General features: G+C 45.5%; 1 protein-coding gene across 3 annotated transcripts in view; it reads right to left on the bottom strand.

Moving 5' to 3' along the window:
• The window catches only part of GRIA1 (glutamate ionotropic receptor AMPA type subunit 1), a 306,213-nt gene that overhangs the window by 98,622 nt on the left and 180,922 nt on the right, over positions 1–26,669 (bottom strand). For all 3 annotated transcript variants that reach the window (XM_059417205.1, XM_059417204.1, XM_059417206.1), the window contains 5 exons: positions 25,094–25,255; positions 22,643–22,810; positions 14,683–14,787; positions 1,426–1,536; positions 521–727 (listed from right to left, as the gene is read on the bottom strand). In XM_059417205.1, the coding sequence (XP_059273188.1) occupies positions 521–727; positions 1,426–1,536; positions 14,683–14,787; positions 22,643–22,810; positions 25,094–25,255 (753 nt within the window). The remainder of the gene's footprint in view (positions 1–520; positions 728–1,425; positions 1,537–14,682; positions 14,788–22,642; positions 22,811–25,093; positions 25,256–26,669) is intronic.

The following is a 26,669-nucleotide window of genomic DNA, read 5'->3' as shown; positions in this document are numbered from 1 at the left end:
AGCAATATTTGATACAGACGTTGGAGGAGGGACAGGCCTTTGGGGGTGTGGAATGGAAGGAAGCACTCTATGCAACAGAAAGACTTGGGGTAGTTTGGCAACAGTAAAAGGTACAAGAGAGGGAGTATTGGGGTGAGTGACTAGAAAGTTGGGTTGGATCCAGGATGCATCTAATGCCAGAGAATATATTTCTATGGCAGGGCCATAAATGACTTTGAGCAGGGAAGTGGTGACTCAGCAGTCTGCCTTGGGAAAACTGGTTCTGAAGCTCAGCTATCGCCTGTGTTAGATGAAGATCAGCAGAAGTTACAAGAGTGAGCCGATTTGGCTGAGGAAGCTGGGACCAGGAACCTTGAGAGACAATGTCTAAAGATAATGGATCTTGAAGCCCTCATCTTTTCGGCAGCAACAATACTAAGTAAGGGGTCCAACAGGTATCTGTGGGCAGGGCCAGCCAACCACCAAATGATTTTCTTTCAGACCCTCTCTCTGCCCTCCAATTCCCAAGTGGAGAACTTACTCCATAGACCAGCTCTCCCACCATGCCATTCCAAGCCTTGGTGTCAGGGTCACGGGCTCCATATTTTCCATCACTGACAATCTCAAGACGGTAGGAGTAGCCCACATGCTTGGCAATCTCTGCTGCCAGCTCCACACAGTAGCCCTCGTAGCGGTCATTGCCCTCAAATTGGTTGGCGTTCTTCTTGAGCATCACATAAGGATCTTCCTGGTGGAGAAATGGAGGGAGAGAGAATGTGGGTTGTGGGTCAACTCAGAGGTAGGGAGGACTTTGGCCTGGCAGAGGAGGATTTCACCAACCTTGGCTAACTTTGGAGAAGGCTTTCTAAGTCCCTAAATCCATGTCCTGCATTTCTGCTCCCTCTATTACAAGACTTCTTGGGTTAAGGAAGCAAACTCTTAAAATAAGAATATTTCACCCTTGAGATGTAGGGCTCCCCTTTTGAAATTATGTTCCAGGAGCTCTGTAGATTTTGGAGGTACCTCTAGGGGCACTATGCTGGGCAAGTAGACCCTAAACAGTCTCCAGCTTTCTCATGGTCAATCACTGAGATTCTCAGCACTGCCATTTTAGAAAGTGGCTATAAAGCACCTAAGGTTCTGGGCTAAAAGTCTTTGAAACGGCTTCTGCTGAGGGAATGTAAAGTCTGAGAACCACCATAATTTTAGTCTCACCATTATGTTTTATATATGGGGAAACTATGGCTCAATACATAGGATACAAAATGAAATCACGGCAGAGCCACACTGAAAATGGCCTCTCTGACTTCTTCCCTTTCCTACTCCCTCTTTCTAACTGTGACACAGTTTGGGCAAGAAGAGTGACTGACTTTTGCTCCTGGGGAAGACCTTTGTGTTGGTCTGGTTTGCATCCCGGATAACCTCAATGAAGGACCGAGTACTCACTAGGATTGTGGTGACGATGTACGTCCTATTCTGGACACTTGAATTGTCCCCCCCAGCTTGAGCATCGGTGGCTGCAGGGACAAACTTATCATCTTCATTCCAGTAACCAATCTGTTAAGGAGAGGAAGGTCGTGACAGAAGATGAGCCAGGCTCTTCAGGACTGGCCTCCTGTGGACCAGCCAACACCAGACCAAAAAGCAAGGGCCTCGGCATCACACCATACAATACTGGGCACACCAGGCTCTAAAGTATTAGTAGATAAAAACAAAGAGAGATAAAATGCTCTCCAGGTTCTCCCAGCCCCATCCCTATGAACATCCTCACCATGATGAGCTGAGCCTGGAAAGTGCCCACCCTTTAAGCAGGGTGGACTTAACTGTTAAAGCAGCTGAACTTGTACAATGCAAGCCAGGGCCGCGGAAGTTTAATTTCCTGCAGATGTTTATAAGTCAACCCCTTTTTCCTCCTGCCTATTAATCCTTCTTTTCCTGAGCTCATTCTGAATGGTAGTTGGAATCATACAATTTAAAAATTACATTCCTTTTGCTTTCTTTTTAGATTTACTGTATTTTTCCATCTAGATTTAACTTCCTAGGTGATGATTATTTTATCCTTTAACATTTGTTTCTCTTATTTCCAATTACAAACTATTTTAATACTGAGGATGTATGAGTGCCTAAAAATACTGGCTGAAAACTTTTTTTTTTTTTTTTAAATCAGTAGGTTATTTATCCTGGCTCATTTTGCAAGGTCTTTCAGCAAATATTTATTGGATCACTGTTGTGTGCAAAGCTCTGTGTGCAAAACACCGGGAGTACTGTTTGGTGGGTTGAGAGAGATACTAAAGTCTAAGAGCAAGTCCTTGCACCTAAGAAGTCCCCCAGCCTATTTGGAAAGAGATGACACATGCAACACATGAGATCATGAAGAGGTTGGGTCCAAGCCTTTTAGACTGGAGAGAACATGAACATGGGTCAAGATGTGAAAGCAAGACTCTGACTAGATTCGTAAGTTCAGTGGCTCCTGATTAGAAGAGTTAGCTCTATAGGGCAGTGGGCACAGGGGCCGGCCTGAAGAGAACAGACTTTATCCTGACGGCAACAAAGAGGGAAGTTTTGAGAAGAGCAGAAAGGTGTGGCTAATACACATACACAAACAAACACACACTTCGGTCTCTATCTCTACTTATCATGGGACGGTTGTGTCTTGTTCTTTGGTCCTTCTGCTGCCTGTAGACATCGGGTCAAAGGGAAAGAGAACTGGAAGTGCACACATAGAAGGATGAGCAGGCTGCCCACTGGTCAGAATTCAGCTCTGGCTCCCAGGGCTGAGGCACGCGCCAATGGTCAACTCAGATAGCATTGTCACCTTAATGTCTTTCTCCGTTCTCTCGGTTGGAAAGAAGCAGTTCTCTCTGCGGTTTCACTGCCGTTAACAACAAGGAAGATAACTGCTGACGCCGATCACATTCTTGCTACGTCAGATACTGAGTGTGTTAAAGTTTTTGTGCCATTTCATTTGGCTTAGGGGAGTTTGTGACTGCCTAAGGTGATGCAGCTAGAAAGTGGCTGTGCTGTTCTTGCTATGAGGGGCTCGACTCTGGGCTGGGAATCATTTCAGTTAACAGTGAGTGCCTCCTGGGTTTCAGGCGCTCTCCTGAGTGGTTTTGTTTTATGTTTTAACTTCTTCCATTCTCACAAAAACCTATGAAGTGGGTATCTAATTATCATTCCCATTTTTTAAAAAAGATTTTATGTATTTATTTGACACAGAGAGAGAGATCACAAGTAAGCAAAGCAGCAGGCAGAGAGAGAGGGGGAAGCAGGCTCCCTGCTAAGCAGAGAGCCCGATGCAGGGCTGGATCCCAGGACCCTGAGATCATGACCTGAGCCGAAGGCAGAGGCTTAACGCAACTGAGCCACCCAGGCGCCCCTCATTCCCATTTTAAATATGAAGAAACGGAGATGTGCAGAGTCACGAGCCAGGTTCTCAGCCAGGAAGGCTGACTGCAGGGCCATGCCCTTGGTACTCCAGTTAGCTGTCTACCCACTCTGAGTGCCTCAAGTAGGTCTCCACTGGGGACGCCCATCTGGTCTGGCTGTGTGTAGGTTGGTCCCCATCTTTTCACAGTGCTGTGGGCTTCTGGTGAACAGAGCCAGAGGTCCCCACTGGTCCTGTGGTTTGGCTGTCCGTCCCCATCTCTCCATGGTGCCGTGGGCTCCTGGTGGACAAAGCTGGAGGTCTCTTCCTTCTACGATGCCTTTCTTACCACAGCTTATTCTTTCACAAAGAAGCAGCTTAGGTAATGTTTGTTAAGGAAACGCGCACATCCACAATGGACCCTGTCAGTGCTGAGACCACTGAGAGGCCTATCTCTCGGGCCTATCTCTGGGCCAAGATCCATCCTCAGTGCAGGAACGTGCATGCTGCTTGTGTGAGGCACCTTTAGAGAACATGAAAGGAAAAATTTCTCTCTAATGACACAAGAACCAGAAACTTAGAGCTCCAGAACATCAGAGCTAGAAGAGGCATGAAGAATTGTTCCTTCTAATCCCTTCCTTTTATAGAGAGTGACGAGGGGACTTGTGCAAAACCCGGATAGAGTCTTGTTTCCCTCACTATCCTAGGCCAGTGCCCCCTGGAACCCTGGGGCATCTGTGGGGACCTTTCCCCACTTTTATGGAAGGTGGGTGAGGGGTTAGGAAGTGGGGGCAAGTTCTGGGTTCCTCATCCCTCCTTTAAAACAGCTCTGGCTTTTTAGCCTTTTCACATATTGGGATTCCCTTTAACAAGGAGCCCTCTGGCTGAAAATGTTTAAAACCAGTATTGTAGTGTACCATTATGCATGTTTTTAAACAATTTCCAAGGTACTTTCACAACATTTAACTCTTTTGCTTTTTGTGACATGCAAATAGCACAGACAGGCTTGGGATTTTCTGTGTTTTACAGATGGGATGAGAAAGCCTGAGGAAATCAAATGATCTGACCTATACAGACTATACACACACACACACACACACACACACACACACACATAGCAGATTAGTGGCAGGGCATAGAAGCCAGGGCATTGACCTCAAAGGTTAGATTATTTAATATGATCTACACAAACTTGGGGGAAGGGTGGTAAGTATCATTTTTTAACCCACAGATGATGCTAAGGGGTTTTCGTTCCCTTTTCCTTTCTCCTCCTTTTCCTTCCCCCCATTCTTCCTTCCCTTTCTTTTCTTCCCTCCTCCCTTCCCCTTCCCTTCCCCTTCCCTTCCTTTTCCTCCCTCCTTCCCTCCCTCACAATTAGCACAGGTTTAGCTGCTCCTACTCAAACCATCAGTACAGAGCAAGTTGCCTCCTTTGACAGGCAGCTAATTTATCTAAAATTTACAGTATATTATTAGGTATTGTCTTTTTTAAGTGGGGGCTTGATAGTCAAGACATAAATCTCTAGCATAGAAGACATGGTTTAAAAGGTAGACTTTCCAGGGTGCCTGGGTGGCTCAGTGGGTTAAGCCTCTGCCTTCGGCTCAGGTCGTGATCTCAGGGTCCTGGGATCAAGCCCCGCATCGGGCTCTCTGCTCAGCAGGGAGCCTGCCTCTCTCCCTACTTGTGATTTCTGTCTGTCAAATAAATAAATAAATAAAATTTTAAAATAAATAAATAAAAGATAGACTTTCCTAATTACTAACCTTAGGGCCAGTTACCTGACCTCAGTGGGCCCCAGTTCCTGCTCTGTAGAACAGATACATCGAAAGTATCTGAGTATCTGATAGAGTATCTGTCTCTTGGGGCTGCTGAGGCTTAAATGAGTTCATGCATGTACCAAATGGGCACAGTGTGTGGCTCATATTACGTTGTCAGTAAACTAAGAAATGATTTTAGTAGGGTAATGCCTAGTAGAAGGCTAACAGGTTTCTGTGGTATAAGACATTTTAGGATCAGTTTACTTTTTGAAAATTATCAATCTCCAAAAGAAGTATATATCATAGAGCATTTCTCAAATTCATTTGGCAAGTAACCCTATTTATATGCAGGGTAAGTGTTCCCTAAACTATAAAATGTTGCTCCAAAATCCCACATTATTTTGATAAAAGGGGCAGGGGAAGCGAGATAAATCTGTATAGACCAGATCTGTATGGCTTAGAAAGAGATTTTAATTTTTAAAGACATTGGCCTTTCCAAGCCAGTATCATGGCACTAGTGTTAAATTGAAATCTATTAAAATGATTGTATAGCTTGGCTTATATATGGTTTCTTTGATATCAAAAGCTAGAGGAACAGTTAAATGTTGTAAACAAGTTTATTCTATGTAGGGAAATAAAACAATATTGCCAGTCAGAAGATCGGGGTGATACCAGAACCCGGCTTGCACCTCACGTAAGCTAGCAGGCTGAGAAATCTGGTTCCACAGCTCGATGCAAAGAAAGTTGGCAAAGCTTTTTGAAGAGAAACTCCACTTCAGAGATGAGAGCAAATTTTCCTTTCTTAGAGAAATTGGTTGGATTATTATACAGCACTTTGATTCTCTACGGAGGATATGCGGGACCTTTGATTCTCTCTGAAAGTAAATCAGAGTTAGTGGTTGGGTAAAGAATAGGGCCCACTATTCAGAAGGGGATTTAAACAATTCTAACAGTGAGAGGTCTTCTCCTGGGACCAGTTATAATTTTTGATCTCCTGTTTCCATCTACCTCTAAAGATTCTTTGAAGGTAGGAAATGAGTCTAGATGTTAGATCAGATTTTTTTTTTAAGTGAATGAAGTCTAAGAAGAGATGATTATAGAGCAGTAAATTCCATTGATCTACCTCGCACAGTTGGCAAGTCAAATTTACACATCTGCCTCTGCAACCATAGTCAGGACCTCCAAAAACGAGACCCATTATGATACATTTTTTAAAAAGTCAGTTGCCTATTGCGGCCAAGACAACTAAATGACCAGTAGGGATTCTTCTTCTCCTTCCCTAGCATTGAGGTGTTGGTGGGATGTGGCTCTCTAGCCAGCAATTACAATTTGCAGCCTGCCTGGCATCTAGGTGGGGCAGGTGATGGGGTTCTGGCCCATGGAATGCAGCAGAAGTCATGTATCTCTCTTCTAGCCTCACTCCCCCGAATCTCCAGGGCAGGGTCTTCCTCTTTGTTAGCTAGATATTGACAGCCAGAAAGATGAAGCAGACAGTGGAGCTTCTGTAAGCCTGGGTCTTACCCAGAGCCCTCAGCCCCAAAACTGGTCACCAGGAGAATAAGAAACATCTATTGCATTAAACAGCTAAGAATTCTGAGTTTATCCATCATGGAACCTAGGGTTATCTTTTTTTTTTTTAAATTATGTTACATTAGTCACCGTACATCATTAGTACATCATTAGTTTCTGATGTAGTGTTCTAAGAGTCATTGTTTCCGTGTAACACCCAGTGCTCCATGCAATCCTAAGGTTATCTTAACTAACACACTCAAAGGATGTGAACGTAATACATTTATGTAGGACTTTGAATTCTACTTTAAGAGTTACTTCAAAGTTGCCAGCACGTTTTTTCATATTTGCTGGCAGATCTCTGGACATATGGGCCAGAACAGTAGGCAGTCTGGTTGCCCAGCAACATCCAGTAAGTACACTGGCCACTCATTTAATAAACAACCCTTTATTTGCATGTGCTTACTATGTGTCAATATACTGCAGGCACTGAGGAGATAATAAAGAATACAACTGTGGTCCTTGCTTTTAGAGGGCTGACATTTTAGTGGTAGGGAGGTGGAGAAGAAGGGAAAAGAAAGATAATATATATGCAGGCCAATGGTCAGCAAACTTCATCTGTAAAGAAGCAGACAGTGAATGTCTTGGGCTTTGTGGGTCATAGAGCCCCTGTTGCAACTCCTCATCTCGGGGCTGGCATGCAGAAGCAGCCACGGACCTCATCTAAACAAATGAATGGGGCTGTGTTCCAAAGAATCTTTATTTATGGACACTGAAATTTTATTTTGTAAAATTTTCACATATCATGAAGCAGCTGTCTTGATTTGTTTCAGCCATTACAAATGTAAAAACTATTAGCTCATGCATTATACAAACGCAGGCAGTGGGCTGGATTTGGTCTGCACACTGAAGTTTGCCAACCCCAGTCCAGATGAATAAACCAACGGGAATATATCAGAAGGGTAAGCATTAAGTAAACAATGGAATGGGGTAATGTGATTATGCCAGATGGGTGGGGGCCACTTTAAATAGCTTGGTTGAGGACAGCCTCTCCAAAGTGACTTCATTTGAGCAGGGATGAATGACAGGGAGAGGCAGCACATGAAACTGCAGTGATAGAGACCATCAGGTAAAGGGACAGAAAAACATTGGCGTAGCTGCGGAGGGATGAGCTAGAGAAAAAGGAGCAAGAGCTCATGGCAGTGGAAAGTTTTAAGCAGAGGAGCAATAGGACCTGATGCACATTTGAAAATGACTGCTCCAGTTCTTGTGGTAGAAAATGGACTTATAGAAGAGCAAGGACACTGAAGGCAGGACAACTAATAGGTCAGGAGGTTCCTGAAGGAGTCCAGGTAGGTGTGGAGGGGGCCTGGGATTTTGGGTCTATTTCCTGGCTGGAAACAGAGAGAGAAGCTTGTGTTGGAATGATGTCTTAGAGGATTCGGCATGTCCAAAGTTGGGTCGCCAGGATTTCTAGAAAAACTTCCAAAGATCCTATGGAATGGAGGACTCTGAATTCTCTAGATTACTTTTGACATCAGCAGGACTTTGTGTCACTTTGCTTTCCTGCCCAGGTTGTCCTCTGTAGTTACACAGAGGGGCATAACAGGGATAAGAACCTCGATCTATAAAGAACTCAAACTCAACACACACAAAACAGACAATCATATCAAAAAATGGACAGAAGATATGAACAGACACTTCTCCAATGAAGAAATACAAATGGCTATCAGACACATGAAAAAATGTTCATCGTTAGAGAGATTCAAATTAAAACCACATTGAGATACCACCTTACACCAGTTAGAATGGCCAAAATTAGCAAGACAGGAAACAACATGTGTTGGAGGGGATGTGGAGAAAGGGGAACCCTCTTCCACTGTTGGTGGGAATGCAAGTTGGTGCAGCCACTTTGGAGAACAGTGTGGAGATTCCTCAAGAAATTAAAAATAGAGCTTCCCTATGACCCTGCCATTGCACTACTGGGTATTTACCCCAAAGATACAGATGTAGTGAAAAGAAGGGCCATCTGTACCCCAATGTTTATAGCAGCAATGGCCACACTCGCCAAACTGTGGAAAGAACCAAGATGCCCTTCAATGGACGAATGGATAAGGAAGATGTGGTCCATATACACTATGGAGTATTATGCCTCCATCAGAAAGGATGAATACCCAACTTTTGTAGCAACATGGACGGGACTGGAAGAGATTATGCTAAGTGAAATAAGTCAAGCAGAGAGAGTCAATTATCATATGGTTTCACTTATTTGTGGAGCATAACAAAAAGCATGGAGGACATGGGGAGTTAGTGAAGAGAAGGGAGTTGGGGGAAATTGGAAGGGGAGGTGAATCATGAGAGACTATGGACTCTGAAAAACAATCTGAGGGTTTTGAAGGCGCGGGGTGGGGGGTGGGAGGTTGGGGGAACCAGGTGTTGGGTATTGGAGAGGGCATGGATTGCATGGAGCACTGGGTGTGGTGCAAAAACAATCAATACTGTTACCCTGAAAAAAAAAAAAAAAAAAGAACCTCGGGGTAGGGCAGGGCAGGACAGGGCAGAGCAGGGGGACTCAAGTCAAGTTGTAATGAGAAGCAGATGTCTGCAGTCCCGCAGGTAGATAGCTATAGAACCAGTGATGATGGTAAAGATGATTCAGTTCACGGTGCTGGCCCCTGGATGAAAGGTGAACCTCTCTTACCCTTCTTCTTTGGTAGCCACTTATCAGAATTTGTGATCTTACCTGAATTTGGCCAGGCATTTTAAATCTCAGACAGAGATCTCTAAAAATCATTACCCTCTGGTGAACAAGATTTCCCGAGGATTCAGCATTAGCAGAGCCAGTGATGATTTTGGCATCTGAAACTGCTAAATGTTTGATGGATGGATGCTTGGAAGTACACACATTTCAGTGGGATGGCAGATGGGCCCCAGATACCTGGAGGATGTGTTGGCACATCAGTACCAAGGATATAGGCCAGAAGATCAGGAGAGTGTCCCTGAGGCCCCAAAGCAAGAAGCAGCCACTCCTCTTTATGACATATATCAGATAAGGCCATATAATGTTCACCAAAATGAGCACAACTAGGTCACTCTTGAATCTAAGAAATTACTTTGCTAGGAGGTTGATTGAGTAAAAGGCCTGAGGCCACAGATCGGGAGGAATTGATTTTCTCAAAGTCAGATTCCTTGTAAACAAAGGATGCTTGAACCCACTGGTCTAGGCAAGAATTTAGTCATTGGGAAGTTAAGGTGAAAAATAGCCTCGGGATCTGAAAGATAAAGTGCAGCCATTTGCTCGTGGATTTTAAGGTTACTCTGTTTTTTCTGTTTGGTGATTTGTCCGTTCTATGGGCTCCTTTGGCCTGATTCACTCAAACTCAAGGCAGACCAAAAAAAAAAAAAAAAAAAAAAAAAAAAAATCAAATCAAATCCCTGTGGTCTAAAGAAGGGAGTTGAAACAAAGCAGACACCTGCTGAACGTCCACTCCGTGGCAGGTGCTACTTTTCCGAGTCCCTCACTGCAAGCAGCGGGGGCAGGAGGCACTGTTGCCTGTAATTTTGACAGCAGTCCTGTGCAGGTCAGGATCTTATCCATCCCCCTGTTGGAGGAGATGATGTAACTGAGCTCCAGAGAGGCCAGGTAACGTATTCTAGGTCACGTGCCTAATGAAGAGCAAAGCAGAGACTTAAATCTTGGCAGTTCTGCCTCCAAAGCCCATGCTCAGATCCATTCTGCCAGTGTTTCTCACCAGACCACCTAGGGCACCATTAGCCGCCTAGCTCAGGAGCAGGCTTCTTAAATGTGGACACCCGTGAGCCTCCTCTCTGCGCTCTACAAGCGGAGTGTCCAGCTGTTGGGACCCAGGAATCTATATTTTTTAATGAGGCTTCCAGGTAATTCTTCTATTCCCAGAAGTTGGGCACCGCTGATCTTGCTACGGTGCCTCCTGAGGAGAATTCTTGATGAAGTGCAAGTCTTGAGATGAGGGGGCTCCCCACAGTCTCTGGTGAGGCTTAGGGTCAATGCAAAGGGCTGAGACCTCTATTCCCAGGAGGAGTGATTGGGGAAGTTCACACCAATGGGCATTTGGTCAGCTGGGAGGGTCCCTAACCCCACTCACACTGAGGAAGCCGCAGTCCAGCCAGGAGAGGGACAGTATGACTTACAGGGGTGAGGCTGACAAAGATGCTGTCACCTGCATTGACATCCAAGGGATCAGTGCAGAGAGGAATCAGAGGTTGCACAGCCCAGCACTTCTCACTCATTTTAAAGACCTGGGGAACTTAAGGCCACCCCGCTGGGCGATGACAGGGCCAGCGTAGAAGCCTCTGCCTTCTCTTTGTCCTTATCTCATCACCACTATGTCCCCAAAATATCTAGCCTGCTGCTCATGTGTAGAGAAGAATCTGACTTTATTTTCAACTACCCCATTACCCTGGAGGGAAAAGAACTGGATAACATCCATGTTTTAATTCTGACAAACTCACAACTGCTCACAGATAGTAGACACATGCCCATTTTATCCAGCAGGAAATAGCAGTATTTTTTTCTTCCCTGAGGGAAATAGGCCATTCTGAGGACTCTGAGGGAGAGCCCAGGTGCAACCATGGTCAGCAACTTGCTACTAGGAGCCGCTCACTTGCCTGCCCAAGGCCTTCCACAAAAGAACGACTTCAGTGTTTTCATGTATGCTGCAGGGGATGACACCCCCCCACCCTTCTTTGCATCAGAAAGGAAGATGGTCTGGGAAGGAGATCACATAACTGGTGTCCCTTCTAAGGGCAGCAAAGTACTCTGAGCCCCCCCTCACCCTCCCCGGGGCCACCAATCACTGGAAATGTTCCAGTTGTGTCACTTGAGCCACTTAGCTGTGACAGTGGCTGCAGCAAGATGAATGTGGCCTGGAGAGTCATGGGGCCCAAATTCAGGTGCCCATTTATTCATAGCTCACTGTGAGACCTTAGGCAGCCTACTGGGCTGGCCTTGCCTGCGTTAATGCGTGGAGAAAAGGAGAGCTGTACCACGAAGGCTGATAGTTTTCACAACCACACCAAAGACTGAAATTCTTTGAAAAAGATAAACAAGTCATCCCAGGGGCGCCTGGGTGGCTCAGTGGGTTAAGCCGCCGCCTTCGGCTCAGGTCATGATCTCAGGGTCCTGGGATCGAGTCCCACATCGGGCTCTCTGCTCGGCAGGGAGCCTGCTTCTCTCTCTCTCTGCCAGCCTCTCTACCTACCTGTGATCTCTCTCTGTCAAATAAATAAATAAAAAATCTTTAAAAAAAAAAAAAAACAAGTCATCCCAGTGTGTTCAGACTTTAGTCACGTGCTACCCCCTGGCCACTGACCATATCTGTCAGTAACCGCTCACCTAGGTAACTTTCACTGAACAAGGATTGGCTGCCAGAACAAACATGATATGTCCCCATTTTGTGTAGATGAGGATTCTAAGAGCTAAGTAACCCAGTAGGTGTCTTTTCCAGTGCAGGAGTCAGAACAGGGGATGAGAGAAATGAACTCAGACTTGGACTGTTTCTGGATGAGCAGTTCTTGCTGCAGATTTAGTCCCCAGGGTCAATGCCATTGTGCGATCGCCGTGCCAAAGGTGGTTAGGAAAGTGGTTAGGCCCCTAATGGTTATTGTCATAGCCAGATAGGGAACCCTTGTTTGGCGCTTACTGAAAGTTAGCAGAGGTTGTGGGCTTATGGTAGCTGGGTCCTGACGTGTGCCCAGTAAAAGGTGGGAAATGTGTGCCGGGCCCTCAAAGGGTTCACAGTCTAGGAGGAGTATGGGCTTTGTGTAAATAGCCTTGCAACAGGGGGCAGTGTGCTGACGTCCTGGGGAGTCCAGTGTGCTGTGGGAACACAGGAGGGCAAGAGATGGCTTCTATTGGGTGTGGAAGGCATGACACTAGAGAAGAGACATAGAGACCTGGACTTTGTTGTAGACAGGGTCGTGGCCCTGCTGATCATGTCCATGCTCCTTCCCCAGAACCTGTAACATGTCACCTGACGTGGCAGCAGGGACATTGCAGATGTGATTACGGTTATAGACCTTGAGATGGGGAGATTATCCTGGATTATCTGGGGGGGGGGCGGTGCCCAAACTAACTACATGGATTCTTTAAAGCAGAGAACCTTTCTTGGCTGTGGTCAGAAGATGTGAGGATGGGAGAAGGGTCAGAGAGATCAATGTTGCTGGGTTTGAGGATGAGGAAGGGTAACAGGAACTAAGAAATATGGGCGGTCTCTAGAAGAAAGTGGAAAAGACAAAGAAACAGATTCTCTCAAATGTTCACAGCCCTGCTAATACCTTGATTTTAGCCCAGGGGGTCCCCAGCACAATTTGTAGCCTGTGATAGAAAACGAATATAGCCTTGGCGAATGGGATGTGGTAAGATAGACTATGACATGGAAGGTGAGGTTCCAGAGAAAAGAGCAAAGGGTCTGGGAAGAGAGCATAAGCAGAGCTGTCTGGTAGAGCTTTCTGTGATGATGGAAACTGTCTCCATCTGTGCTGACTAGTATGGTAGCTGCTAGCCACATGGGGCCCTTGAACACTTACCACATGGCTAGTGCAACTGAGGGATTGACTTTTCCATTTTGATTAATTAAAAATTAAATTTAGATAGCCATATACAGCAGGCAGCTGGGTGGCTCAGTGGGTTAAGCCTCTGCCTTCAGCTCAGGTCATGATCTCAGGATCCAGGGATTGAGCCCCTTATGGGGCTCTCTGCTCAGTGGGGAGCCTGCTCCCCCACCCCCACCTGCCTCTCTGCCTACTTGTGATCTCTATCAAATATATAAAAAAAATTAAAAAATAAAAAGCCATAACAGCTAGCAGCAACTGTATTTGACATCACAGGCACAGAGAGCATTGTGTTTGAGAGATGAAGACCCTGCTTTCAATGTGCCACGCCCAGCACTTAGAACTTCTGCACATGTGGAGTCATGTAAACCTATCAATGAGCCTATGAGGTTGGCATTACTTATGGTGATCCCCATTTACCAGATGAGAGAACTAAGGCATGAAGAACCTGAATAACTTGTCCAGAATCAGACTGATAAGTGGTGGGCGATGCCGGGATTGAGTGTCAGAATTCCAGAGTCAACGCTCTGATCCATGGCAATCTTCTAACATTCTGCCGTACTATGCCATCCATGCCTCTTGCCACTGCATCATGCCATCATAAGGAATAAAGAATGTGACAGAAAGAGCATGGAGGGAGGAAAGGTCAGAATCCAGACCAGAATCCCACCTCTTCCACAGACTGGCTGGTGACCTTGGGGAGAAAAATAGAGGCTGCCATGAGGCAAGGGCAGGGGCAGGGGCAGGGAAGGCTTCCCTAGGGAGCGACATTTACTTGAAGTGCTTAAGGCAGAGGAAGAGTTGCCCTAGAAAGAGAGGGGATTGGTGTAGAGAGAGTTCCAGGTAGAGGGAATAGGTGTGAAAGCTTCAAGGGGAGGAAGAACATGATATATTCAAGGAAGTGAAAGTCGACCAGAATGACTGGAATCATGAGAGGAAGAGAAGGAGTGTCCTAGGTCAAGCGTGGAGAAACCGGCAGAGCCCAGAGAACACAGGGTCTGGTAAAATTGTGAATGCTTTTCCAAGGATCTGAATGTAGTCTAAAAAATTATACACAAATCTACTATATATTAATACATAAATGCACACACATATAGATGTAATCAAGTGTGAATCAGGAGGAAATGGTTTAACTTCATCAATAACCATCATTCTCAAGTTCTTCAGAATCCCTCAGGGAAAGCAGTAGCTTTCATACACAATGATTACTTTATATTTTCAAAGTGCTTTCCCATCCTTTGGATCTTCACTAATATCCTAGACAAAGGTAGAGGTTTTTATCTCTATTTTGCAATCAGGTGAATTAATTCTCAGAGAATGGGACTTGCCCAAAGTCCCAGCTGGTTAGTGGCAGAGCTGAGTCTAGAATCCTTATTGCCTGAGTCTCTTCAAAGAGACCAAGTCCAGGAAAGAGGGACTCACAAGGCCCTCCACTCTGGCTCTCTGCACCACTCAGCCCTCTCCTCCCTTTGCCTTTACCTTTCGGATGCCATCATGCTTCATTTCAATCACGTGGAGGGTGTAGTTGGTCCGGCGTCCCTTCTCATTAAACTGCACATTTCCTGTCAAGCCTTCAAACCGCACCTGGAAAGGAAAGCCAAGTAGTGAGCTATGATCTCAGAAGTCCCACTTCTACTTGTTTGTTTTTTCTGTGGAAGCAAAAATCCAGAACCTGAGAAGCTTACATGGGATGAGGTCTTGGAATAACATGGCTACTAAAAACCCTTGCTACTTCCCTGCCCATAGCAGACATCGCCATGACAGCACAGTTCTCTTTCCTACCAAACTGAGATTTATCCTGGAAACATTTTTTGTCTGGTGCCTTAAGCATATAGTAACCATGGATCAAAGTAGATGCTAAGAAGAAATCTCTGCACCATCCCTAATAGAACAACCCCCATTATGACCATACTACAGATGGCACTGCCCCCCAGACACATGCCTTTTGTGGAGAAACAGGAGGAGGTCTGTGAAAGAAAGGGACCAGTGTGCCATTCCTGGTGAGTCAGGAGAAGCAGCAGCCTTACAATGCCTCAGGTTTTGAATATGGTTTCTTCGTTCCCTTGTGAGGCTGAGGAATAAAAATGTGGGAATCTGAAGACCTGGAACTGGGAATTTGACCCTGGGAAACCAAAGTGACCTTGGATGGTTCACCTCCCTAAGTCCCCCAGTTGCCAAAATTCCACCCCTGTCTTCATGTTAAGACCAGAGCATGCAGGGCTTTAAAGAAGCCTCAGCTGGTTAAAACAAAATTTGTGTTCAGCCCCAAATAGGCTGCATGGGATTTTTTTTCCACAAATGAGTCAGATCAAACTTTCGTGACCTCACATCTTCAAGATCGTATAAAAGGTCAAGTGGTCAGCATGTGAGATTCAAGAGTGTTAGGGCCAAGTCTGCCACTCTGTAGATGACCAGTAATTCTCACCCAAGTCTACCCTCCAGTGAAGGAAGAGTCTAGCTGTATGCCATCTGCTCTGGTACAAGAAAACACATTCTCTTACAGTGACCCACCACCATGTGTCCTTAGATCAGTGTGGCCTAAGGCCAGTGAGGTAAGTGTCTACCTGTCACCAATAGGAACCTGGCCCTATAACCCCATAATGTTTACTTCCCCCTTCAAATAGCTTAAAAGGAAGACTTACAGGGTTTTATTTTTTTCTGACAGCTCCTATGCCCTCAGAAGGTATAAGAATAGCTGGGGGTGGGTGTGTGTATTTGAGAGAAGGGGTGGGGGAGCAGAAAGAGAGAAAGATGGAGAGGGAGACTGACTGCTCTGAGGATGACCCTCTCATCACCTTCGGGTGTGAAGTCTCAGTGGGGAGGCCATGACAGGCCCAGAGCACTGAACAAATTATACAGCAAGCTCTTCACTCTCTCAGATGAAATCCTCACTCTGGAAAAGTCTAGGCTGGCTTTGCCTTTCAGAGAGAAAACAAAGCGCAGATCCTCCTAGGAAGAATGAGAGGGAGGGAGCCTTCCCAGTCCGTCAGCAACTTCTCTTTCTCACCTTCCCATCTCTTGTCCATCTCTGGCTTTCCCATTCATTCAGGTTCCGAGTACTGGTTTATGTAACTCATTTGGGAAAACAGACTGAGACACATGTGCAGATGACCGTTTTTCCCAAACAGAAAGAGGGGTGTCATTAATGATCCAAATGGGCATCTGTGCTTTGGCCCCAGTCTCACGTATCACATCGGTTATCAGTATGGCATATTAGTATAAATTGTGTAATATTTTTATGACTCAGTTTCCTCACTTGTTTAATGGGACCAACTAAGAGTTAATTATGTCTTAAGGTTGTTTTAAGGATTAAGTGAGATATTTTATGATCAATGCTGGCCCCGTGGTGAGTATTCAACAAAGACCAGCTGTTATTTTTATTGTTAGTAATAGATTCGATAAGAACTACCACCATTTGTCAAGTGTTTCATGTTTATGAAACACTTCCATGCCTATTCATCTTCATATACAGGAATCCTGAGTTATGCCATTTAGAGCTGATCTTCCCTTATGTGGGAGAAACCAGATCTCTGGAAGGTAAACTGATTTGTTCCAGACTTAAGACTTTCCAGGGTCAAAGGCAGGCCTAAAATCCAGGGCTTCTGTTACATTCCAGTATCTTCACTGATGATGCCAAGTGGCCTCTCAGACAGGGGACAGTGCTGTCTTTCTAGGCTCTGAAATGTGCCCGGCAGTATGGTCTCCATGCCTCCCCGCTGTTTCCGCTGGGCATTTCCCCCGCCGTGCCCTGGTCATGCCTAATTACTCGGCCATGAGCAGGTCATTGAGCCTCCCTGTTTCTTGGTTTTCTCTTCAAAGAACGGAAGTGCTTCACATATTCCCTGGACATGAATGTTCCATGTAAAGTGTACATTATTTGAATGATGAGGATGACGAGGACGGTTGCTGCTATGACTATGAGGTAGAGGGCGCGTAAGACAAGTAAGATGACTTTAACATTGAAGCCTTCAGTCTGCTAAGATGTTATCTCAGAGCAGGGACTCTCTCAGCACAAATGGAGGTCTTGTCACTGTCATTTTTACAAGCCTTTCTCAGTTTCCAAAAGAAATCATTAGCAAAATTCTAGGCTCCATACCTGTGGGACTCTTGCATTGTCATGTGTTTTCACAGGAAGATGTTTATTTGACATTCAGAGAAACCCAGTAAGGAGCAAGAGCAGCAGTTACTTTGCCCATTTTACAGATAGGAGTATTGAGACTCTGAGCTTATGGCACTTGGGTTCAGGATTTACAGTAAGTCGTGAGAGGTATGGGGCAGCTGGAGGCTCTTACCATCTAGTTGGGGAGAAGCCAAGACTTACAAATGCTGAAATAAATTAAAGCATGAAAAAGGAGATATCCCAGAATCACCCTTCCATGATGGCAGAGCAAGGAGAGGTCAACTGAATGGCTCAACCCAAAACCATTTATGTGGACGGTCTGAATTCATAGTCAGAAGCAGCAGCTTCTCAGAAACGTCCACTTCGGGCCAGTCAGGAAACTGCTGTCCTATCCGTCACGGCTGAGTTTCTTGGCCCTCAGCCCCCCATCACCCATCCGAGGGAGACTGGGGTCAGACTGAGTTTCCCCTTAGTTCTTGCTTCCTGGAACTCCCATCGCCATCCTGGCGCCTGCCAGCTCCCTCTGTGAAAAACAGAAAATTAGCTGTGCTTTCCTGCAAGTGCCGTTGAGGGTCAGCTCAGAGTCTGCTGCCAATGAGATGCTAAAGGACAGCCTTTCTTTCCTGCCTGGTGCCTGAAGAATGCTGGGTGGTGTCTCCAGTGTTTGAGGTATCAACACTGCAGATTTCTTCACCCCCTATTCCTGGGGGAGGCAGCAGAGATGTTCTGGACCCAGGGCTTCTGTAACCTCTTTGTGGCTGCCTTTCAGGTGGATCCCGTCCTCTTGGCCCCTCCTCCTGAGTGCCCACTGGGTGTGGGACTAGGTCCCAGTGGACCACATTCTGTTTATTCTGGCCAGGGCAAGTCAGGATCCCTCTGAGCTCCCACTTACCCATCTGTACAATGGGAAGAAGAACTTGGCCTTAATTATCTCATTCAGTTGCCCCCATGTTCAAAGAAGTTTTTACATTCTTCTTTTTTTTCTTTTTCTTTTCCTTTTTTGTTTTGTCTCATTTTGTTTTATTTTGAGCCTTGTGACAAGCCAATGAGACAGGCAGTGTTAAAAGAATTACGTACATTTAGGAGATGAGGAAATCAGTGCCAGAAAAGTTGAGCAGTTAGTCCAAGAACTTCAAGCTAGAGCTTGGTGGAGTCACGGTGAGAACCCAGCTCTTCTCTTCCTAACTCCCTAACAGCCAGGTACGATGTCCTGACTCTGGTCTCTTGCTGGATATGATTTATATCTCTACCCACACCCTCCAAAGCCCAATGCACTCTTTGTTTGAATTTATCCTTCCTTTAAGGCTTTCATGACCATCCATCTCAGTTGGCTTGGGCTAGTTTCAGTCTACATCTCTTGTTCAGGAATAACTGGTAATAGCTTTCTCTCTTTTACTTGTAAGTGTCCCGGTTTGGATAATAAATTATATGGTCTCCGTACTTAAAGTCCCAGTCCCATTCTTATAGGAAGCCGTGTTGATGTCCACATTCCTCAGTCATGGCATTCTGTTGTGACCATCCAAAGGACTGAGAGCGTGGCTGTGTTATTTAGCCCTTAATCCACACTTTTATAGCTAGCATTTCTTGAGTTTGTCTTCCGTTGAAAAATGGGTCTTGAGTCCTGAAAGGCAGGAACTGTGTCTTATACCCCCAATGCCCACACCACCCCAGATCTTAGCTGGCAGAATGCTGGGGATGCCTTCACTTTGATATGCTTGATCACTGGCTGACAGGTTGCAAACACAAAGACTAAGAAGTATGATTATTATTTAGGGAAACTATTCTTCACCTGAAGTCTTGGGATGGGCTTCTAGGAGTGTACATCGTCCTCTGTCTCCTTGTCATACAAAAATGGATGAATCTACATGTGTGCATTTTTCTGGGAAAAAGAGTCTAGAGCTTTTAAAAGTCATATCCTCGATGGGCCTACGACATCCAAATGCTAACAGCCTGACTCGGGGAGCTGGTTCTTTTCTGCCAGCCAGAAGCTGACTTATGGGCACCCAAATGTCCACTCCTTCCTGGAGCACTGGGGCTTTCCAGGACGTGGGCTCATTAGTATTCTGAACGGCTCCCCAGCTGTCAGGCATGGGGCAGGCAGGCAGCTGGTTACCTTCACTCTGCTGCTGGGGAAATTACAGCAGGATGAGCTTATGGGGGTGCACAGATACTATTCAAGGGCATGTGCTATTGCTAGCTGGACCACTGTGTCTCCCCTGCTGGCCCAGACCTCCGAGACTTCAGAGTAGTTACATACACACAGTGAGTAGCAAGTCGATGGGGGTTGGAGTTCCAATTTTAATGTTTTACCACTAACCAGCTATGTAATTTTGGGAAATTTAAAAAATACCTCTGAAGCTCATTTGTTCCATTTATAAAGCACAATTAATAAAACTAGCTACCTCAGAGTATTGATTCAATGAGACCAAACATGTAAAGTATGTTGAGAACCTCATGTACCTAGGAACCCCTCAACACACCAGAGCTGGCTGTACCATTCTTTTTAGAATGATGGGCTTATCCTTCAGCCCTAAGTCACATGCAGCCTAGTTCTCACACAAGTTGAACACTACAGGCCTCTTTCCAATGTGAGGCCTGAAGGCCGGTGGTTAGGGCAGCAGAGACCTGAGCCCTCAACCATGGGTTCCACAGGCAGTCAGTGGGATTTACCTTGCCTGCTGTGGGCATGCAGTTGCTCCCCAGTGGCGTGAGTTTTTCAAGAGTTGGGTCTAGAAGATGAAAGGTCTGGACAGTGGCTGTGATTGTGTGGAAGGCCCTAGAGCTCCATATGTCCAAGCAAAGGCTCAGGGGTCCACAGGACAGGCCTGAGGCAGGAGGAGGATGGATGTCTCCTCCAGTCTCTGCTGCTAAGCTGTTGTGTGACCCTGGTTGAGTTACTGCCCACTCGGGGTCAGCTACCTCAACTATAAAGTAAGAGAAAATGGAAGTCAGTATTCTCTAAGGTCTCATTCATCAACAGATTCTTGTGATTGTAGATTTGTGTGTGTGTGTGATTGTAGATTCTTAACAAAGATTTAAAAAGGAATCTGTTTGAATAGCTGATCTTAGGATCAGAATGTTGGGGTTTTGTGTTTATGGCTAGTTCTCTACCCCCGCCAGGTCACCCCGCAATAGAGGCTGAAGAGAGTTTCTTGGGGGTAGGTCTTGCCTTCTCTTATCTCCAGTAGTTGGCCCCAGACGAGAACACACAACAGCCTCTCAGGGAACAGCTGACTGGCTGCCAGGGAGGCAGACACATGTCTTGACTTAAAGACAGTATGAAAGAGGTCATATTCTTTTGACTAAGGCACTTGCCTCCTGCCAAGCCCCACTGAAGACAGAAGTGGAGGACTGAGTATCCTTGACAATCAGAAAGATGTGGTTTAGACCCTAAGAGAGAAAAAGAGGCTTAGAACGCTTGGAGCCAGTTGAAACTTGGGAGTGATCTCTCCATCTTCCTCATTGCCATGGGAAAGGAAAGGGAAGTGTGTAGGAAATCTGAATGAGTATTTCAAGGTCGCTCAGAAAGCCAGGGGCCCAGCTGGGCTTGGAGCCCAGCTCTCCTGCCTCCCAGCTCAGAGCCCTTCTTGCCACCCACATTGCCTCCTAGGCTTTGTCACTGTTATGGTGGTGTCCGAATAAACTCCTGACAGGGACGTAATTAAGATGGGAGAGGCAAAAGGAGCTGGAAGGGTGGTGAAGCCGAGGGCAAGTCCCTGGGACCTTCTGAAACCAGTCTCACATTGCAAACAGAATCTGTCTCGACTGTGAAGTCAGGAAGAGCATTTTAAATAAGCCAGAAGGCGGATGCTGCATCTTTGGCCATCACCCGGAAGCTGCCCGATGTCTGCTGTCAGACCCCTTAGCGTGTTCCTCCTATAGTCACATGGCTGCTGCTTTGCTTCTTTCCAAAGGACAGAACTACATGTTCTCCTCCATGTAAAGGCATTTCATCCAGGCAGAGGAACAGCTGGTGATGTTCCTTTCTCATCTCTTTCTCCAGGTTGTGAAATATCCTAGCTGCGCACGTGTGGTTGGAAAACAAATGGGGGTGGTTGTGCATTTTGCTCTACATTTCTCCCTCATTCAGAAATGTTCCTCTTCTCCCGTGGGAGCCCCAATTCACCTTCTGTTGAATGTAGTCTTAAAAGTAAAACTGGTCTTATCCAGGCAAGTCCATTAGATGGGGCGGAGGGTGGGTCATGAGTGGCCTCTGCATGTAAATATTTCGCCGCTGCTGGCTTGCCACTGTGCCTAATACTCTGACATTCTTTTGAGCTGGCACTACCCTCTTTGCCCAGGCCCCTCTGGAAATACAGCCTTCCTACTGGGAGGCATCAGAGGCACCATACGGTGTTATCTATTCATCTGTAGTTCAAGAATCACAGCCTGGACTCGAGGTGTTTCTAGAGACTTCAAGAGACTTCCGGAAGCTCTGAGAGTGATAAAGCTGAGGACAAGCTCCCCAAAACTTCCAAACCAGGAATGTTAAATACATGCCTATGTGTGCCACTTTCTCATCCAGCTTGCACAGCAGATGTCTCATTAATTTAATATTTATACTCTTCCCTGTTGAATCTAGATTCAGCCTAAGGATCCTTTGCATAGCCAGTTGATTGGAATGGGCATGGCCATTTTCTTCCTCTGTTGTTTAACTGTTCTTCAGTGCAAGCAAAATTGATGAATGCAGTGCTGAGAAGCAAGACAATAGGATCACAAGTACTGAGAAACTTTGTCAGAGTCCCGTCATGAAATGTGCTCATGGAGCAAAGGTAATGAAGACAGCCAGAATACCATGGCATGAGTGAGGGATCTCCAGGAGACTGCTAAAATGGTTGGATTTCAACCCTATGTATTTCAAGTCCCCTTTCCAACTGCAGAAGCCCTGGCTTTCCTTTTCAGCATAAGTCCTAAGCAGAAAATACAGCTTTTACACTATTGGGAATTCCATACTATTTTTTAAAAAACTTTTATTTATTTTAGACAGAGAGAGAGAGTCTCCTGAAGCAGACTCCCCTAAGTGGGCAGCCGATGCTGGGCTTGATCCTATGACCCTGAGATCATGACCTGAGCCCAAATCAAGAGTCAGCTGCTCAGCCAACTGAGCCACCTAGGTGCCCCAGGAACTCCATATTATCTTTTAAAAAATTTCTACCTGAGCTTCCATGTATGCCAGGAGCTGCCAAAACAATGCCGTGGTCGTCCAAACTTCAGGCATGCTCTCTATCTTTTCTCTTAAACAGCTCCACCCCACCTGAAACAGATGCTGAAATCCCCTACAAGGCTCCCAGGAGAAGGGGCAGCCTCTGCCCGCCTCACCTGCTGCAGAGCTCTCTGGATGTCGATCCCCTGGCCCCACGGCACAGCTGGGTTAGCCAGGCAGTCCCCAGCATTCCCTCGGCGGGATATATCGATTCTCTGCCTCCGCAGGCTCTGAAAAGCCTCAGCCATCACCTTCACCCCGTCATAGGTGAGCGCAGAGGTGTACTGGTGGGAGGAACAGAGACAGTTAGGTGTCAGGGAAAGCTGACAGGAAGGCAGGTGGGAGCTCTGTCTGGGAGAATGTTTCCTGGTGCTGAGAACGCCAGCAGGGTTGGGCATGGGGGGTGGAGGGAGCTGGGAAGGGTGGGGGGGAAGTGAGGGGGTGGGCACCCGGAAGTGTCTGTGCCTCACATGGGGGCTGCTGCTCCTCCTCATTAACCCCTCTTGCCAGTTGTGAGCTCCATGTTGCCAGTTGTGACTTTCCAAGGGAAACCAGAATTCTAGATTTTTGTGTGCCATCTTGCAATTTTAAAATGTTGGTTCAACTGGAAAAAGAATGCATGCAGTAAATGCAGCACATCTATAGTTCTGATACAGTCCATGGAAAACCAGTTGGTTTTCTCTGTGTTACAGTCACCAGTTGGGAACCAAGAGGAACTATTTATTCCACTATCTCTTGTGGCAGTAAAAGAAGAAAAAATAATCCAAGAAAGGTAAGCTCTTTATTATTTCGCACGTGCCTCACAAGTGGCAGGTTTATATTCTGCACGCTTTCCCCTTGTGCTTATTCATGATAACTCTCAATTTCTCCCCTTTTGCCTAAAAGGGAGATAACAAAGCAGGATAACCATCCAGGACACTATTTTCTGGCTTTGGAACTCATGTCTGTCTTCTTCATTAATTTGTCCCCAGTCCTAGCTTGTTCTCTGGCACATTTTAAGTTCATAACAGAGAGCTGTAGAACGAATATATGAATATTTTTTCAGTTTTTGAGTATGAGTCTTTCACATTTTAAGAGAAAAATATAGGTATTACATTTAATAATTTTTATAATTTCCAATCTTTTGGAAGTTGGGCAGGGTATTCACATGTTAACTGGCGTTGGTTTGTTCATGCTTTAAAGTACATTTGTGATTTTGTTTGTTTAAGCTCATATTGAAATAAATCTTCATTTTTTAAGCTTTTATTTAAATTCCAGTTAACATACAGGGTAATATTATTTTCAGGTGTAGAATTTAGTGATTCAGCACTTCCATACAACACCCAGTGCTCATCACAACCAGTGCATTCCTTAGTCCCCATCACCTATTTTGCTCATCACCCCCATCCCCCTCCACGTCCCCTCTGGTAACCCCCAGTTTGTTCTCTATAGTTAAGAGTCTATTTCATGGTTTGCCTCTTTTCCTCTATACTCATTTGTGTCTTAAATTCCACATATGAGTGAAATCATAGGGGATATAAATCTTCATTTTTGAATTGCTGAATCAGTTTGAGCAAGAGTGGGGTGAGAAGCAGTGGTTTGCTATTTGCAAAAAGAAATTGACCAAGTGGCAAGAGAAGGTTGCCAAGGATTCCCTGTTTGCACCAGATAAACAAATTTGGCCTCGGTATCCTCTACACAGTGTTCCACACAGCCTCTGCCAAGCTACTGGGTCTGACATGGGAAAGAAAAACTACCTGCTATCCTTATTCTAAACCACTATCGAATAGCAAACAAAATATATTTTGGCTGTAGGATTTAGGGCTTCATGGCTGGGGAGTGAGGGGGAGATGGCCTACATAACTGGGAGTTAACGCTCTGAGGCAGAGATGAGCTGGATATTGCTTAGATTTCTCTGATTTTTAGCTGGGTATGTGGCTGACCAGATAAAGGGCTAGTTCCCTGCACAACTCAAGAAGGCTCCATCCACAAAGAAATGAATACAAACAGCATCCCCCCAATCCAGACCTGTGCAATATGAAGGCCGTGCCAGAACAGAGACATCATTTGCCAGCTTCCCCTAGAGCTAGCTGGGGTTAGGTTTCTAAGATGTGGTCAAAAGCATGTGAGGAGGAGATTTATGTGACTTCTGAAAGAGGCTCTTAAAAAAAGCCATTGTGCTTTTTATTTTCCTTTTCACTTTCCTGCTGGATGGAATACTGAGTTAATGGTTGGAGCCTCAGCAGCCATTTTGGGCTATAAGGCAGAAGCCATATCCTGAGGATAGCAGAAGAGGAAATAGAGAAAGGTTCAGTGTTTGACAGGTCTGAAGCCAGTATGCAAGACCTGGATTGATGACTTCTGAATTTTGCTTATAAAAGAGAGAAACAAAATATTTATCTTGTTTAAATCATTGTCATTCTGGATTGTCCAACCCTTACAGCATACTCTTAATTTTTATGTATATATTTTCCTTAGCTTGCTCCTTTTAGAAAGCTATCCTTTCCTAAAGTCTAAGATTACCCAGAAATCTGGGGCAGGGGAAGGGACCAGATTGGTCCTTTGCTGTTTGCTGCCTATCCCCTCACCTTAGGTCTCTTCCAGTCCACCCGGGTGTGGTCTCGAGCATCGCTGTTCTTCCACTGCTGCATGATCTTGGCTGGGATGGTATCTGTGTAGTTCACCAACTGGAAACCTGTCACATTTGCTCCACTCTCCTTGAATTTGTTTAAGTCAATATCCATGAAACCCTGTGCAGGGAGGAGGGGAAAGAAGTCAGACCATGCTGCCTGGATAAATCAGTTGAATCATGCTAGAGGATCACAGGATTTCCATGATGTTCCATAAGGTGAAACTGGCTGAATGGAGAGATGTGTGTACCTCCCTTCCTTCTGAAGGTTATCACTTAACTTGTACACAGTTAGCACAGTGGTTAACTGCATTTGCTGAGAAACCAGCCGTGCCTAGGTTGAAGTGCTGGCTCTGCCATTTACAGCCCTTAAACTACCTTGGACTAAGTTGCCTGATGGTTTCTTGTCTGAATAATGAAGGTTAGGAAGTTGGGGAGAAAGAGCAATGTGATGGCATGTCAAGTGTGTGGTACAGACTGAATGGGGTTACTATGGTACCACAAATATGGAATAGAACAGACACATAAGGAGGGAACTCTGTACTGTACCACCCATATCCCCACCCTTTTGAGAGAAGAAGAGTCTGAAGTCCATCAGGAGGAAGTTCCTATAGGCTCCCAGAGGTCACCAGCAAGTCTGTGGAAGGGGTAGGATTCTGGTCTGGATTCTGACCATCCCTCCCTCCATGTTCTTTCCACAGACTAGCTCTTCCCTCCCCAGTGAGGCCTGATCAGTTCCAACATCCACAAAGGATCCTTTACCAGGAATAAATCTTTCCTTCCCATTTGGTGAGATGCAATCAAATTCAGGAGGCCTTTGACTTAAAAGGGAAACCTGGCATTTGTATAATGTATTCCACAGTGCACAGAACTTTCATATCTGTGGCCTGTTTCACTTGATGACTTTATAAGGTAGAAATTCTGTGTCTATTTTCCATACAAAGAAACAGAGACAAAGTGGAAGAATTGATCACCAAGTCATCCAGTGAGTCAATGGCAGAGCAAGGGCCAGAACTAAGGTCTTCTGGAGGTCTTTACTCCTCATTCAACAACCATTTTTGAGAACCTCTGGTGCACTATTCTAACAGTGAATAAAAAGAGTTCTTATGAAGCTTACACTCTAGACAATAAACAAGTAAATATGTAGCATAGTATATACAGTGAAGTCCTATGATACCATCCAAGTCTCTTAATTTCTCATTGAGTTAGTTCCTCGTTTAAAAGATCTAGTCATAAACAACTCCAAGATACTCCCCCCACCCCCCACCAGGTGCCTCTATAGTTCTGATTGTTTATTATTTGTATTTTATAGATAACCCAAGCTCAGTTCTCCTCAGAGCCTTCGTCCTAGGTATTCTCTCTGCCTCGAAGTGTGCTTTCTTTGGCTGGCTTCTTTCTGTCTTTAGGATCTCAGCCAATATGCAGTTTCTTCAGAAAAGTCTTTTCCTGGCCCCTTACCTAAAGATCCAATTCCTACCCTGTGGTAGATGTGATCAGTAAGTACCTGCTCATTTCCACTCCCCTTCATACACTGA

This window comes from Mustela nigripes, chromosome 12 (assembly GCF_022355385.1).
Source record: "Mustela nigripes isolate SB6536 chromosome 12, MUSNIG.SB6536, whole genome shotgun sequence".
NCBI lineage: Eukaryota > Metazoa > Chordata > Mammalia > Carnivora > Mustelidae > Mustela > Mustela nigripes.
Note: the sequence above shows the minus strand (reverse complement) of the source record. Positions and strands in the feature narration are given on the sequence as shown.